This window comes from Bactrocera tryoni, unplaced genomic scaffold (assembly GCF_016617805.1).
Source record: "Bactrocera tryoni isolate S06 unplaced genomic scaffold, CSIRO_BtryS06_freeze2 scaffold_15, whole genome shotgun sequence".
NCBI classification, from domain to species: domain Eukaryota; kingdom Metazoa; phylum Arthropoda; class Insecta; order Diptera; family Tephritidae; genus Bactrocera; species Bactrocera tryoni.
Window position 1 is genome coordinate 49666 of NW_024395867.1, and position 17080 is coordinate 66745.

A 17080-nucleotide genomic window follows, 5' to 3' on the forward strand; every position below is an offset into this window, starting at 1 on the left:
TGTATTAAAAAAGGGGTAAGTATAACTCTTCAACTTTTGTTAAATATTGTAACAGATTATGGTATTAAGGTAAGTAGTAGATTGGTATTATGAATGCATTATTAAGGTATAATAGATTTTCTTAATTTAATCTTTTAACAATTCAATATTTTACAACTCTTATAATTCAATTTTCTGAATTCTAATTTTAGGTTTAAATATATATGTGTATGTGTATCTTGTTGCTTGACGCAACAGTGTGGAACACCAAAACTCTGCTTTTGAAGAATCGAGGAAAAATTATTGAAGTCAGTTTACTAAAAACAACTGAAAATTGCTGTTCGTGATATCACACGGCATCTGTTGAAGGTTAGCGCCGCTAAGTACATAAATTTGTATAATAATAAAGTTAGACAAAAGAAGCTTAATAAGATTATGAAATTAATTTTTTACAGTTGCTGCCGTTTGGTGGTTCTACGTTTAATCAAACCGCTGCCTTTGAAACTGTGCAAGAGGAAAGAGAAACTTTGCTGCTTCACCTACGACATCGAAATGGAACAGTGAGTAGAGTTGGAAACAACTGTGCTTGTCACCAATAGTTGTCAACTAATGAATTTTACAAATATAATATTTTTCCTTTACTACAGTTCCTCGATGGTTGTGTGATAAAGGTTTTGAGGCGCATTTAATAAACGTTGAACGACAAGGCATCGCTGGTTAGTGTTTAACACCATACAAACGGTATCGACATATGACCGCAATTGCATGCATATGGCGTGCGTGTGGATAAATTAGCGGTAAGTTATTGCAAATGAAAAAAATTTATAAAGAAAAAAATAAAAAATATTCAAATTTAAAGAAATTTAAAATTCATCTTGAAAATCCCTTAAAACGAAAAGATATGCTCTTTATCGCGGGCGTTGTTTTGGCTGAGATGGCAAAGAATCGCGATGGCTTTTGGATGTGTTCATGAAACAAGGAAAAGAATTTAATTTGTTAGAAGTAACAAATAGATAACAAATATAATTACATATCGAGGTAACAGATATGCCGCTTACTGCTAACAAAATGCGTAACAAACTCGCTAATATGTTTATATCGTCACCTGAAATGCAAAATAACGTAGCATCACTTTCAAAGGTTGACAAGAGAAGAAAAACACATTATAAGAAGAAACCCACTCGAAATGTTGAAACAAAATTTTCAAATCTGAATTAAAATAAAACTATAAGTATATCTTAGATAAAATATAAAAATAAAGCAAATTTTATAGTAGGTGTCTGACGTTATTTTGAATATTTATTTCTGATACCAAATAACGTATGATCAATCTAAATTTGTATAAAAGTAAAAAATTTGGATATTCATATTTTTTTTTTAATTTTAAATAAAAAAAAGTTTCAAATTTCATGTTGTCCGAATGGACGAGAACACTCCAGCTCTGAAAGTATTCGACGTATTACCCGCCGGAGGAAACAGAGGCAGAGGAAGACCTCCACTCCGTTGGAAGGACTAAGTGGAGAAGGACCTGGCTTCGCTTGGAATATGGAATTGGCGCCACGTAGCGAAAAGAAGAAACGACTGGCGCGCTGTTGTTAACTCGGCTATAATCGCGTAAGCGTTGTCTGCGCCAGTAAAGAAGAAGAAGTTCCCAGGGGAAGGTATCAAAAACACGCCGTGATGGAGAATCCACATTAGAAACTGAATTCGTCTTGCAAGTCGAATGAAATACGCATCGTAATCGCGTGCCGGAGATCCGAGTATCGAGTGCTCGCAGAGGTTTGCTCAAGAAAATTTAGAGACTTCTCAAGTACCCGCGAGGGAGTTGAGTATCGAACGATCGCAACGGCTTACTGATCAAAATTTCAGAATCTCCCCAATATGTAGGAGCCGCCACAGCCAATCAAAAATTTATTGACAAATAATCCCACATATTCTGTACATTTTTTAAACAAAAACTTGTAAAACAGAGGGATAAGTGTATCATCTCATAGTTATATGAGAATAGCTATGTACATAGAAAATTGTTTAGACACACGTAGACCTTAAAGTATTTCCCTGGCTTTGATTCTTGCAAGTTGAAAGAGTATAAAATGTTCGGTTGCACCTGAACTTAGCCTTTCCTTACTTGTTTCTTGTTTTGTTCTTACAATGGAATGGACGGGACACAAACAGTTTGTATCTTTCTTACATCCACAATTTACAGAAGGGCATATTTTTTAAATTAAGCGGTATTTTGTTCTGTTCCACAATCAAAGACACAACAGTTCATCAGTTAGAGACCCTAAACCATATCTTATATACTCTTTCCCAGTTCATCAGAAAGAGAGTTTATTAATTATTGTATTACGAAGCGAGATATTTGTCACGTTGTAATGCACATTCTCTTTCCGAAAAAGTCGCCACTACCACAAACTTCAACGTCAAGTCTTAACCCATTATTCCTATGTGTGAGAAAGGGATGAGTGATCACACAGAGACCTCTAGTAGCGCTCTGTGGTAATTAATTTTGATTTACAGAGATCTGTTCTGGATTCTTTGTTTACTTACATTTACTCGTGAATGTTTGTCGTCTCTTTTGGTTTTCAAGGAAATCAATCTCTCCTAACCATTCGCCGGGTCCGCTCAAGTATTCCACTCTTTCAATATATTTATTTTTTACCTACGAAGGAAGTATAAATATATTATTGGTACAAGATAACCTAAATTGATAATTTCCATTCTTTACTGAATTCCATATTTTCGTTGTCACAGTTATATCGCCAGTAAGCACAAAATAAACCGTCGCAGGTTCTCTTCCCTGTTCTATTATTTTTCGTTTCGGGCCAAGAATTATGAAATATGCATACGGTGCCAAGCGAGCTCGTAATTTCTATATTTATTCGAATAAACACAAAATTATTTCTTTTAAATCATAATTTACATACATATATTTACATATGTACAAAAAATGTCATAAACACCTTTAAGTAGAACTTTGTTAACTTTGTTAAATGTGAAAAGGCAATCTATACTGTGAAGATATGTGTATGTATACTAGTCTAAGACTCTCCAACTACAAGATTTCGTCGCGCCGCTCAGTAGTATTTGTAAATATGTGTATTTCGTCATGCTCGAATTAAGCAAATCGAAACGGAATTTCGTTAAGATAACTAGCTCATTGACATAGAAGTACTGTATAAAAGCAACCGGAAGTTCGAAATTTTTCAAATTATGGGAAAGTGGACCTATTCATCTCATTTTATCAATAAAAAACCGTTGATATACGGTTAATTGGAGAAAAATCTCAACATCGAAGATGACGACATCACTTATTCTACAGGAGGTGGTGAAAGAACCCATTTAGCGGTCTGTGGGTCCGAAACCTGGAGCTGTGGGTACTCCAGACAAACCTTCACAAATATAAGATCGCTTCCGCCGAGATTCTTTTCAACATAGAGAAGGGCGGCTACGGCATGAGATTGGTGCAGGATCTGTGGTTAAACCTTCACAAATGTAAGATCATCTCCGCCGAGCTTCTTCTCAACTGTATATATGTATACCACAAGATTGACACCAAGGACAGAGCTCCAAAGACTGGCGGTTACATCCAGCTAACCCCCTGATACGATTTGGGACAAGTCCGCTATTAATCAGATAGGGGAATCTCTACTCAAATTAAATTATTTTACAAAGTAATGTAGTGATAGCTAATCCAGATGAGAAACCTACCTATATACACCCACTTCCAAAAACATCCTTGACATAACGCTCTTCACCGGTACAGGTAGAATTGTAGAGAACTAATGGTGCTAAGCACACCGTCATTCTGGCCATAGGTACATCTACTTCTTCATATGAAGCAAAGATCACAAAGTTAAGAAAAAACCTAGAAACAGAAACTGGGATCTATACAGCAGATACTAATAGGTAAAAGACTTAAACCTTGCAGGTATAACTCATATGAAGAGTCGTGACTTTTGATACAGCTTTTCATCACACTTGCCTTACGATGCGGCTCAAGCACAAAACCAAGCCACTTTGGTGGAACAAGAAACCTGAGATCTTGCAGATGCAGAGTACAGGAGTTTTTCAACTGAGCAAACTGGCAGAATCGAGGACGAATATAAAGATTTTCTTAGAGAATACAAAAAGTGCATGTGCTGGATAAAACAACAATCCTTGACGGACCCCACTCATGGATACAGGCTAGGGTAGTTTTCATACTAAAGGCAGGTAGAAACAACCCAACCTACTCGAAAGAGTGCCTGTTAAGCCTATAAGCCCTCCTGCTGAAAACGTAAGAGGAAATCTTGGCCGTGCACATCAAGATCGCAGCGCCTCCTTGAAGCTTATTCAAAGCGCAGCGTGCATACGCAAACGGCATCTCAGTAGAAACTGCACTCCCTATACTAGTATGTATTTAACACCGAAAGCGCTCTTGAATATAAGAATTTAGACTTGGGGTCTTCCTAAACCTTTGTGAACCATTCTATAACATTTATACACAATCTATTCTACAGTAACCAATCAATAGGTATTGATCCTGCTACATAACGTTTGATCTCTTGAAGGATAAAAGCAAAATGAAACGACGATAGAATGACCAAGGAAGTCTGTAGAGGTACTCGCAGTGGAGTGCAATCTTCGCTCCTAGGCACATTAGTGGTGAATAAACTACTAAAGAACTTACATGGAAAATCCCCTAAGATAGCGGCATATGTATATGACATTGCCATCTTAATCACAAGCCTACCAGATTTACCTACCCTTTAAAATATGAACCGATGAAGATCCGAGGTAAGCATCAATTTTTATTTATTTATTTTATTTTCTAGGTTCTCCACATTTGGTTTATGAGATATGTTATTTAAACTTGTTCCAGATTATTTATAACAAACTACATATCGTCCGATTCCGTCCATCGTCAATACTAATCTCTCTAACAAGTTTTACAGATCGAAAATTGTAAAGCTTTATTTTTATTTAAGCCTTTCAATCACTAAATATATACATATATGCAAATTTTATTTATTTCGTAGGCGACACTGGTACTCCTACCGCGGCAGACGGATTTTCTTTTTTACTAGCGTAGACACCGCTTACGTTAACAGTCGTTTCTTCTTTTCGCTACGTGACACCAGTTGGAGACTCCAAGCGAAGCCAGGTCCTTCCCCACCTGGTATTTCCAACGAATTGGTTCGCTTCCTCTGCCTCTGCTTCCCCCGGCGTGTAACACGTCGAATACTTTCACAGCTGGAGTGCTTTCATCCATTCGGACGACATGATCTAGCCAGCGCAGCCGCTGTCTCTTTATTCGTTAAACTATGTCAATGTCGACGTATATCCCATACAGCACATCGTTCCTTTGAATGCGATATTCGACGTAGCCAACGCTCAAAGGACCATAAATCTTCCGCAGAACCCTTCTCTCGAAAACTAGTAATGTCAACTCATCAGATGTTGTCATTGTCCATGCCACTACACCATATAGCGGTACGGGAATAATGAATAGAGTTAAGTTTTGGTTTGTCGAGAGAGAACTTTCTATCTCAATGGCCCACTTAATCCGAAGTAGCACCTGTTGCCAAAAGATATTCTGCGTTGGATTTCGTTGCTGACATTGTTGTTGCTTTTTATACCGATTCCAAGATAGACGAAGTTATCCACAACTAAAATTAGTCAAAATACATATATATTTTTGAGCTGCCGAGATGTGCCCTCTTTATTAACACTATTAAGGCATGAACCTTACTGCTATTTGTACTAATTAGTATGTTTACTTATTACTAGTTGATAGTTTGTTTACATATATTATATTGTTTACTTTCATACATTTGCTTTGTTTTAAGATAAGATTGTTTGATATTTTTGTTTACTTAAACTCAAGGTTGTTTTTGTTTTTGTTTGTTTAGAGTATTTTGATAAGATAATTAACTCTCCCATCAGTTAAAATGAAATTTTCTCATTTCAAAACATACAGACCCAATTTTTCACCTGCCTTTTCAATTCCTGCCACAAATGCTCAATTGAGTTGAGGTCTGGAGATTATGGTGAATGGGACAATACACCACATTCTGAAATTATATCATGGTGAAATGTGAATGGGCTTGGTAAATTTAGTTTTTGGGGAATTTTTTCAAAATTTCCTTCAATATATTTAATTAAACCGTTTTGTCCATAATGTCTTCTATGAATACCAGCACATCCAAACATGCAGCAGACATGCATCTCCACACCACCATATTTCACTGTTAGAACAAGATTTTGTTTTTCAAATTCAGTGTTTGGCTCTCTCCACACTGAAGTACGGTCCTCGCTTCGAAAGATATTGTACTTACTCATCTGAGAAGAGTATTTGATCCCAGAATGTGGATTTGTGTGTTTGGCTTTCTCCACACTGAAGTACGGCCGTCGCTCCGAAAGATATTATACTTACTCATCTGAGAAGAGTATTTGATCCCAGAATGTGGATTGCGTAGTGTAGGCGCTTCTTCTAGTTACGTGAAAATATCGACTAATTTTTTCACTTTTTTTACTTTTTAAACATGATGCTCCTTTAAAACGCTCTATGATATTGTGAGTTTCAACATATGACATGCCTTGGTTGTACAGATATAAAATAATTTTTCGCTGAGAAAATAGTAGATTCTTTTTATTTTGAAGACATTTTTATAAGATAAGTGGTAGTTAAAAAATGGATTTAACACGGGAGAATATGTTTACACAAAATAACTTCTCTTAATGATTTAGTTTTGCTAGCTGATGTTTTTTTTTTAATTTGTTGTATTACTTTTATTAAAATTTAGAGTGGAAAAAATGTTTACTTTTCCGATGTGTTAAAATAAACCAGTAAATAAGTCTAAATTCGGATGCAATTTTATACTCTTCCAACTTGCAAAAATTAAAGCCAGAGAAATAATAATTTTAGCTGCAAAACTTCAACTTGAAGATCGGAATGCAAGCAATTTTTTGTATACTATATATCAATTATACACTGCCCTACATATTCGCCATAAGGTTTATGAGAAGAACGAAAATTATTATCTGTAGTATATGGATATATGGGAGTTATTGGCATGCCACAAACTAAAAAAAATGTTTCCTGGGTTTCTTTAAGGTACCTCACATAATCACCTATCATATGGAGTAAAGTCAGCCATATGTTCGAAAGTCGTTAAATTATTTGTATGGGGCCTAGGTCAAGTTTTTGCCCAATTTTATCTATTTTAGGCACAAAGATATACTTCGGGTATTCATAACCCGTCCTAAAGCATCGTAAAATCATAAAATTATACATTTTTACAATGATTTAAAAAAATTGTTGTTGGATTACATACAAAAATGAGTTTACACATTTACAATTTTCAATGCTATGTTTTCGGATCGTTATAACTTATAACTTTATGAGACTATGTGAAATCCCTAACTGTTACGAGTAAAACATGCTCTCTCATTTTCATTGTGATACTCAAATATAGGCCGACATATATGCAGTATAAAGTCACCAGGAAGTTCGAAAATCCTTATATTAGGTATATGTGAGCTCAAGGAAGTGTTGACACATTTAAACCCATTTTTGATACACAGAATCTATATATTATTCTAAGACAAGGCGCTTATTTCCAGAGATCTACAAAACGTACAGAGACAAATAATACATCAAATTAAAGTGTGCGATCTGAAAAAGAGCATATATGTAAGAGAATGAATAATTAAAAATGTTTCTGTCATTTGCTTTCGTTACACACATACCCACATACGCGAAGGCGCAAGTGCGAAATCTAACAACAACAATGTTGTCTGCTCGCATTTTTTATAACATTTGCCAATGATGCCACTGCTGAAAAATATTAACTTGGGTATTTAATAAATTATACAAAACACTAAATTAAACACTTTGAAAATGCATACATACATATATATGTAAATGCTAAAATGCAAAATCATTAATTAATTTACATAAACATTTATTTTGCCAAAATATGTTCGCACAGTTTCATTGCACACTAATTTCGTCAAGTAATTATAGCGCTGCTTTTTCACTAAGTGCTGGTTGACAGCACCCTGATTGTGTTTTGTTGCCAGCTCAGAAAACAGATCAGCTGCAAGCGAGAGAGCAAGAAAAGGGATTCTAATCAAGTTATCTATGACAATACGAGAATGACGAATATTACAAAATACAAATGATTACTTTGGCATGTGCACTGGTACATACATACATATCTCCGCGAAAGTATCGTATGTAAAAAAACGAAACTTTAAAGGAAGAGGTTTTTTTTAAATTACTCAGCTTAGAATGGGAAAATCATATTCAAATTTTTTAGGTTGTATTGTATTAGCTACAGGAACGCCAACTTAATTTTTGTCAGTAATTGCGCATTTTTCTAAAAAAATAAGGATATTTAAACATACGATACTTTCGCAAGCTATGTTTTAGTGAGCTTAGCCGCAAGAAGTATGACATACGATAATTGCAAAAAAAATATTTATTGTACGAAATAAGCTAACAAAGGTAGTGCAATCATTTTATTATTACAGTATATATTTTATTATTTATTTTAATCTTCTTCATACGTTTCCTCCAAACAGTCCTTTATTAAATTTGAATGTCGAAGGTTTAAGTATTCCTTATGATACTTTTGTGGTATACTATTTTTATTATTACATAAATTACTTAAGTCTACGAATTTTTTTGTTGATATATTTAATTTACAACTATATAAAGATTCAATGTTTTGGTTAACGTTGAACAAATTAATAAGTTTTTTGTTTGAGTTTTCGAAATACTCATAGCTTAAATCTATTGACAATTGTTCTTTTCTAATAATAGCGATACGTAATTTACTTAAGTTTAAAGTTTTATTTTTAAATAGTGAGTTCGCAAAAAGTTTCCAATTCTTAAAGTCAGTGTGATGTAATTCTATAAATTTCTAATCCGTGTCGGCCATTCACTGGTTGCCCAAACATTGGTTTCTGATAAAAGATTCTACATATAGTGCTGTGTACTGAGTTTACCGGCATCATAGTGTGTCCGGGAAGTATATATGTAGGTAATCTTTATTGTTTTTAGGAAAATAGAAGTATTTAAAAAATATGATATCATTGCTAGCACAGCCTTGTTCTCATTTTGTTCTGAGCAACTATCGCAATAAAGGCTCAGATCATCGGTTTTTTTTCCGACTATCTAGAATAAGAAGATACCTCAAGAGAGCTGAGCATATTTCATTACTGCCCCTCTTGCCATCGATTTCGCCCCACAAAAAACAGTATCCATTTCGGGTCCCACTTTCATACACACTAAAGTTGTAGTAAGCGTATTTGCGTGAATAAAACAGGGTAACATTTTTGGAAAAAGGAGTATGCAAAACCTTTTGCATATCGAAACTAGCGCAAAGAAATTTTTGTCCCATTTTACTTTCCGCTTGTTCTTTGAGAAAAGTAGCTGTACTTTGTTTTTTAATATTTATATGAATTTGAAATTCTTTTGAATTCTGAACTTTTTCTCTATCATCTTTGTTAATATACTTTATATTTTCGCAAATCGTGCATTTGTCCTTTTTTGACAAATGGAAGCCAATTGAAAACTCTGTATTAAAAACATTTCGAAATATTCGGCAAGATACTGTGAACTCATTTAAGCCTTGATCTTCCAAATAAATAAGATACAATTTATATAAATTGGATACATTTCTGAATTCCCTTGGTAAATAGACTTTTTGATTATTTTTACGGCAATAGTGTGATGGTACTGCTGGCAACTTTTTTATGTAAGCTTTGATAAAATCTATTGTACGATGGTCTGTTTTATTATGTGGTGCTTTTTTTCGGCTTTCAAAACTAATAGTTTTCTTTAATGCATGTCTCAAAACCATTTGAGAAATATTTAAAGTTTTCAAAAAAAATTCTGGCAAACTTTAAATATTTTTCCATCCCACAATAGGGAATATTCAAACGTCCAGTTTCGCCTTTGCACACGCTTTGCTTCCTGCCCAGCTCGCCTTTTTTTAATTTGCTTTCGTTTGATATTTGCATGAAGCCATGTTAGCCGTCTTGTGTTTGACATACCCCAGTAATGTTCGTTAATATTTTGCCGGGAAATGTCTGGCACACTTCGACAATCCTTCTTACATTTGGTATTTATACACGGGTTAGGAAGTACTCTATTGTCATTTTTCTTCTTTTCTTTTCTCACTGGTTTGCGCTTAAGTCCACGTTTTCCAACGCAGCACTCTTCATCATCGTTATCGCTATCACTATATGGGACTGGTGATTTCACAAGCTATGGTGTTTAAAATTTTGTTAGTTTAACTAAATTTTATAGACTGCAATTGATACATTTATACTGTTACATTTACTTACACTTCACATCTATCTAAAAACACTTCATGAGCTAGCTAAACGAAACAATTATAGACATACATACAAATACACACAGAATCACTTCACTTTTGAATAACTCGACAATAATTAAGTGAAACATAGTAAGTAACTACTTACTTTTCCATGGGCAAATTCCATAAAAAATAAATCATTTGTTGATCACAATTGTTTATATTTTGTTCACTATTGTTGTGTTTGAAACTAAATGAAGACTAATTTGGGCTTTCACAGCTTCACTTATCACCAGATAGATCAATGAATATCAAAACGTACACCAAGAATTAACGGCGTAAAGAGGAATTAACGGCAAAATGGAAAGAGCACATAATGAAGATATGAAAATGTTGTTATCTCTCTATATTTTCGTGCGTTTGCAGTAATTCGTTCCACATGCAAAAAAATGTGTATGGACTTACGATAATTTTGCGCGAACAGAAAAATTCACAGATACATACGATAAAATTGAAACTTAGTTTTTATTGGAACTATAGCGTTTTCAGTTATATTATTTTGCGGGATAGTGAGACATAAATTTTCTAACAATTTGGTATTAAAATCTCAATTTCGATAAAAAGTAACATACGATACTTTCGCGGAAATGCGACGATATGCATGCGCTAAGGCGCTATCTACGATTTGACATGCGCTCTCTTCTATGTTGCACGAATATGTATGTACGAGCTAAGGAACACTGAGCTTTGACATGCGCACTCTACTTTGTTTTATATTCACACATACATACTTACAAACATATGTATGTATATACATATGTATGGGCGAAGACGCAAGTGCAAAATCTAACAGAAATATTGTTGTCGGCGTTATTTTGATTAGAAGTGTGATTGCGTTAGGTAAGCTTTGAGTCAGTTCAGTTTTCTTCCAAAAGTCAAGGCGGCTATTACCAGCGAATACATACATACTACATCGAATTTCAGTTCAGATTCAGATTAATTATTAAAAATAAAATGCCAAACCAAAGGCGAGTTAGACGAAAAAGGAGTTAAACAGGTCGAAGAGAAGAGGTGAATGTTATAGATAAAAAGGAATTTTTAATTGTTAATGTATGTATATACATATATGAATTGACCTGTTTTATTAGAGCCGTAGTCAGGCAGGATCTATGGCAAGTTATTTCAAAGCTGCCCTAAACTCCGTAGTTCTTCCGGAGTATAGTTCGCTTGGGGGTTTGACTAATATATGTTTACACTGTAAAGCAAAACATTTCGGAAGTGAAAAGGTACCTGTACTTTTCATTGTTTTATATTCGTAATATATGTATATACATACTTATTGTCTTAATATTTGGTTGAAATTGTTACTAGGTAAGAAATGGCTTTACGACATGTTGTCATGGCGGAAAAGTTATACTTCAAGAATTACGTGTAGCTGAGTTTTTGAAAGCTGTGCTAGAAAATGATTAGAGCTCTTGGCGGGGACACTATTTGGAGAATATTCGGCAGCTAAATAGTTCGTTTGCTTTTGCATCATTCGAAGCGAAAATTGCGGAGCCTACAGGGCGCGGACCATATTGCTTCCGAATACATGGATCAATATATCATAGGGTAGGTCCATTGCATGCAGATCATCCTTCAGAATCCTCCTACGCACAGCTCCAATAATTGTAGCATTCGCAATAACAATAAACAAATCTCAAGGGCAGAGTCTAGCAAGATTTGGTGTTTTCCTCAAGGAGGATTGTTTTACGCATGGCCAGCTGTATGTCGCATTGAGTCGAGTACGATCTTCTCAAGATATCAAAGTTAAGACTTACGACCAAAATAAAACTACGAATGTAGTTTTCCATGAAGTACTTGAATAAATTGAGTTTTTATAAAATTTTTTGTTTTTACTTTTTTCATTTTAAATAACGGAGTCCCCCGATTATCGGGGGTTATTACTAGTTACTATTAACTGAAAAGGATGCTCTCTGAATTCTAATTGTATTTCCCATTATAACCGTGCTTAACCTCCAAGGAGACTGATTGTCAGCAAGTTTGATTGATTTAATTTTAGGCGTTTGAGAGATATATACTTTCAAGTATCTTAATTTGTGGATTAGTTATGTCCTTTATAGCTTTTTGGGCAATATTACGATTATTTCGGCGCCACGATTTGATGGTACGGATGGATAGAGGATCCCTATCCTCAGGATTAAAAAATTAATACACGTATACCCTCCTCAGGCTCATAGTTTTAGAGATATTTCTATTTAAAGTTCAAAAATTTGTAAAAGTAATGCTCGTTATTTCACTATGTTTACCCCAATTTTCACACATCTTTCAATTAATATATTTTTAATTACACTGTACACATTATGCACACACTGTATCCAAAATTTACACTAATTGTGTATTTTTTAAGAAACTAAATATACTTTAAAAATTACTTTACTCATTCAAACTTTCAAGAGATATGTGTGTTTACATTTATGACAAATAGCAATGTTGCCATACTTTGTGTTCTGAAAGAAATAATCAAACAATTTCTGTTTCATCTTTAGAGATATTAATGGTTCAAAATGAATACAAAGGAGTTCGACACAAAGGAACTATGAACACCCCGGTGTAGGACTGACCAGGCTTATTTTTTTTTTGAAGCGCGGCCGAAGGCCGCCAGTACAGAAAGTAGTTCGAAACAAAAGAACTATGAACACCCCGGTGTTAGACCGACCATGGTTATTTTTTTTATCTTTATTTATCCAATAACATAAGATAAAAAATCCATTTCTACCATTGCCTCTATATATGTTAAAAAAACAATTTTTTGATTATTTTTTCAAAACGCAATATGTAGCAACACTGGTTTTCGTCATGTCATGTAAAAAAACCAACTATGAGAGTGAATAGCATATAAAATTGTGGAACCTTAAATGCAAATATCTCGAAAACTATAAGTTTGAGGAGGGTATATGTGTAAATTTTTTAATCCTGAGATCTTACTTTTTCCGTTTATACCCTCAAATTACGGCGCCAAAAGAATCGTAATCGTGCCACTTTTTGCTTACCGGAATTCGGTGGGCGTGGCCATTGTCCGATTCCGACATTCCATATCTTTATACCCTGAATATATTAAGTTTGTCACGAAGCTTGTAACACCCAGAAGGAAGCGTCGGAGACCCTATAAAATACATATAGAAATGATCAGTATGTTGAGCTGAATCGATTTAGCTATGCCCGTCTGTCTGTCTGTCCGTCTGTCTGTCTGTCCGTCTGTCTGTATATATACGAACTAGTCCCTCAGGTTTTAAGATCTCGTTTTGAAATTTTGCAAACATCAGTGCTGCTCATTTGTCGGAACTGCCGATATCATACCAGTATAACTGCCATACAAACTGAACAATCGGAATCAAGTTCTTGTATGGAAAAGTTTCACATTTGACAATGTATCTTCACAAAAGTTGCCACAGGTTTATTCCGAAGGAATTGTTTAGATCGGTTAACTATAGCATATAGCTGGCATACAAACTGAATGATTGGAATCAACTACTTGCATGGGAAACGAGTTATTGTTCATAGAAATAATGTAATGTAATTGTTCAGATCGGCTCACTAAACATATCGGCACACTATATACATATATCAAGGGCACACTATATACATATATCACCCTGTGAAGGGTGTATAAGATACGGTGCAGCCGAAGTTAACGTTTTTTCTTGTTTTTTATACTCTCGCAACAATGTTGCTAACGAGAGTATTATAGTTTTGTTCACATAACGGTTGTTTGTAAGTCCTAAAACTAAAAGAGTCAGATATAGGGTTATATATACCAAAGTGATCAGGGCAACGAGTAGAGTCGAAATCCGGATGTCTGTCTGTCCGTCCGACCGTCTGTCCGTCGGTCCGTGCAAGCTGTAACTTGAGTAAAAATTGAGATATCATGATGAAACTTGGTACACGTATTCCTTGGCTCCATAAGAAGGTTAAGTTCGAAGATGGGCAAAATCGGCCCACTGCCACGCCCACAAAATGGCGGAAACCGAAAACCTATAAAGTGTCATAACTAAGCCATAAATAAAGATATTAAAGTGAAATTTGGCACAAAGGGTCGCATTAGGGAGGGGCATATTTGGCTGCAATTGTTTTGGAAAAGTGGGCGTGACCCCGCCCCCTACTAAGTTTTTTGTACATATCTCGGAAACTACTATAGCTATGTCAACCAAAGTCAACAAAGTCGTTTTCTTCAGGTATTTCCATATACAGTTTAAAAATGGAAGAAATCGGATAATAACCACGCTCACCTCCCATACAAAGGTTATGTTCAAAATCACTAAAAGTGCGTTAACCGACTAACAAAAAACGTCAGAAACACTAAATTTTACGGAAGAAGTGGCAGAAGGAAGCTGCACCCAGCCTTTTTTTAAAAATTGAAAATGGGCGTGGCGCCGCCCACTTATGGACCAAGAACCATATCTCAGGAGCTACTAGACCGATTTCAATGAAATTCGGTATATAATATTTTCTTAACACCCTGATGACATGTACGGGTAAAATCGGTTCACAACCACGCCTTCTTCCAATATAAAGCTATTTTGAATTCCATCTGATGCCTTCTCTAAATACGAGTATTCTCTAATACGAGTATAAACATTAGGAACCAATGATGATAGCGGAATAAAACTTTACAAAAATATGTAAATGACGTATTATGAAATCTCGATTATCACTTTATCATGCGAGAGTATAAAATGTTCGGTGACACCCGAACTTAGCCCTTCCTTACTTGTTTTTTTTTTTTGTATTTATTTTTGCTTAATTTAATCGATGCATGTTTTACTAAGATGCTATATGCGATGAAAACTCAACCAAAGGAACAGAATTCATTATAATGAATACATATGTGAAGTGAAAAGTGAAGCAGAAATGATTATAGTAGGAATATAGGGGTTAGACCAACGTCTAGGATTCAACGCCACAATACACAACAAACTCAAAATATCTTCGGGGCTAAAGTTGTGCGCAGAAGCTGCTCTGCAGATTTATAACCATTTCGCCTATCATACATATGTACATCCAAATTTATGATATTTTTCTAAGTGCATACTTCCTGGTTTAAATTAAGTTTACTTACTGGGGGTATTTGCGAAAAAACAGTGAGATGGGCCATTAGATTTACCAAAGATTCTCTTTCTGAATCGCTTCGGAGTTCTCGATACTTATGCAAAATTTTTTTTTCCTACGCTTTGTAAACGAAGGGCTTTAAAAGAAAGAATGCAGTATAATTTTATCAATATATGTACATACATTGTTTGTAAGTATTCCTGTCACTTTTGGGCGGTACAACGGTATCTTTGTTCTTTGATGGTCTATTAAATCGGATAACCATTGTTGGTTAATTAAAGCACTACGAGCCAACTGCTTAAAACGTATAGAAGGTTTCAATTTATCCCTTCCTTTTCCATTTCGAATTTCTTTGTTTGGCATTTTGATTCTGCAAATTCAACTAGAATTTTTAATAATTTTAATCAGCAGTACATAATTAAGCAAAATATCTTCAATTTGTTTAAAAATATGAAAATCCTAATGAAATGACATAATAATTTCTGAGTAATTTTATTTTAAAAAGTCTTATAATCAGGCTTTCTGTGGTTTTCAAGTAGAGTAGTCAGTTAATTTATAATATGAACGAATCTTAACTGATGAAATTTAAAAGTAATTTCTGTGAAATTTTGTTTTGAAAAATTTTGCCATGTCGTTGGAAGCCTTTAATGGCAAGTACTCATATGATCGGCGAATAAAAGGAGTCAAGTGGGAATATCCTAAGATAAAAATACTTTCTGTACCCCATGCGGTTGCTTTTTACTATATTTAAATAACAGATCGTGTTCCAACTAACATCAATTTGTAGTCCTCAAAATTTGTAAAGATCAAAGGAAACAATTTTCAGATGTTGGCGAAACTTTAACATTCATCATTCGACGAAATTCTGTTTGGATTGTAATCATATTTGCTTCGTGTATGCAACATTTATATTAAAATCGACATAATTAAATTAAATAAGATATATAGTATATATGTGGGATTGAAACGATATGGCAGCACAGAAAAGGCAGAAGAATAAGAAGAAGATCAGCAAGACGAGTAAGAAGTGTACGACCTGCGGCAAGATAGAGCTAAATTAATTTTAATATAAATCGTTTTTCCTTTGTATTCTTGAAATCAATAGTTTTGTTTAATAAACCACATTATTAATTTGTTAAATATAATTAATCTTGTCTACATAATTGATCTTGCCCACAAATTTGGGGGCTCAACCTAAAAGTAATATGTGTGTGTAATTGTGTGATAAAGTACGTGAAAATATACGACGAATGTGAAAGAGACCATTAGCGCATTGCATAGATTTATTTTCGAAGACGAAGGTGATAGACGAAATAGACAGAGGCTGCGCGAATTTGAAGGTTTTAATTACGACGAGCATGACGACGAGTATGCGCAAAAGTCCGCATACATTGCATCAAATTTATTTGTAGCAGAATTAATTTCCATTTGCAACTTGCTACAACTGAGCTGCAAACAGGAAAATGTACAGTTGCACATCTTTCGAAATCTACAAAAAGGGAATTTTCTTGGTTGCAACAATAACGAAGAAGACGATAATGACGACGATTGCGAAGGTGAACACAGCGGTGAGGTAGCAGCAGGCAACATAAACGACGATAGAAGCAGAAATTGTGGCGAATTGGCGGACAAGTGTACTATCATCAATATAATTCAATTAGAAAAACAACCAGCACTCA

General features: G+C 34.7%; 1 protein-coding gene and 1 long non-coding RNA gene across 2 annotated transcripts; one reads left to right on the forward strand and one right to left on the reverse strand.

Annotated features, from left to right (window-relative positions):
- Positions 1 to 272: 272 nt before the first annotated feature.
- On the forward strand, positions 273 to 760 carry LOC120780092. Its single transcript, XR_005705813.1, has 3 exons — positions 273 to 348; positions 435 to 539; positions 627 to 760. It is a non-coding gene; the product is annotated as an uncharacterized LOC120780092 (long non-coding RNA).
- Positions 761 to 2521: 1761 nt separating this feature from the next.
- LOC120780096 lies at positions 2522 to 15824 on the reverse strand. The gene is made up of 3 exons (XM_040112373.1): positions 15585 to 15824; positions 2708 to 2851; positions 2522 to 2641 (listed from the first exon to the last, which is right to left on the reverse strand). Exons 1-3 carry the CDS (start codon positions 15762 to 15764, stop codon positions 2522 to 2524), a joined length of 444 nt encoding a protein of 147 aa, XP_039968307.1. The 5' UTR covers positions 15765 to 15824.
- Between the last annotated feature and the right edge of the window lie 1256 nt (positions 15825 to 17080).

What these genes read in the sequence shown, in the direction of transcription:
- LOC120780096 (XM_040112373.1), bottom strand. Translation starts at nt 15,764, where the DNA reads ATGCCAAACAAAGAAATTCGAAATGGAAAAGGAAGGGATAAATTGAAA. An exon ending in CAGGAATACTTACAAACAAT is followed by an intron (nt 2,852 to 15,584) that starts GTATGTACATAT and finishes GAATAAATATAG; the next exon opens with AAATTACGAGCTCGCTTGGC. An exon ending in CAACGAAAATATGGAATTCA is followed by an intron (nt 2,642 to 2,707) that starts GTAAAGAATGGA and finishes CTTCCTTCGTAG; the next exon opens with GTAAAAAATAAATATATTGA.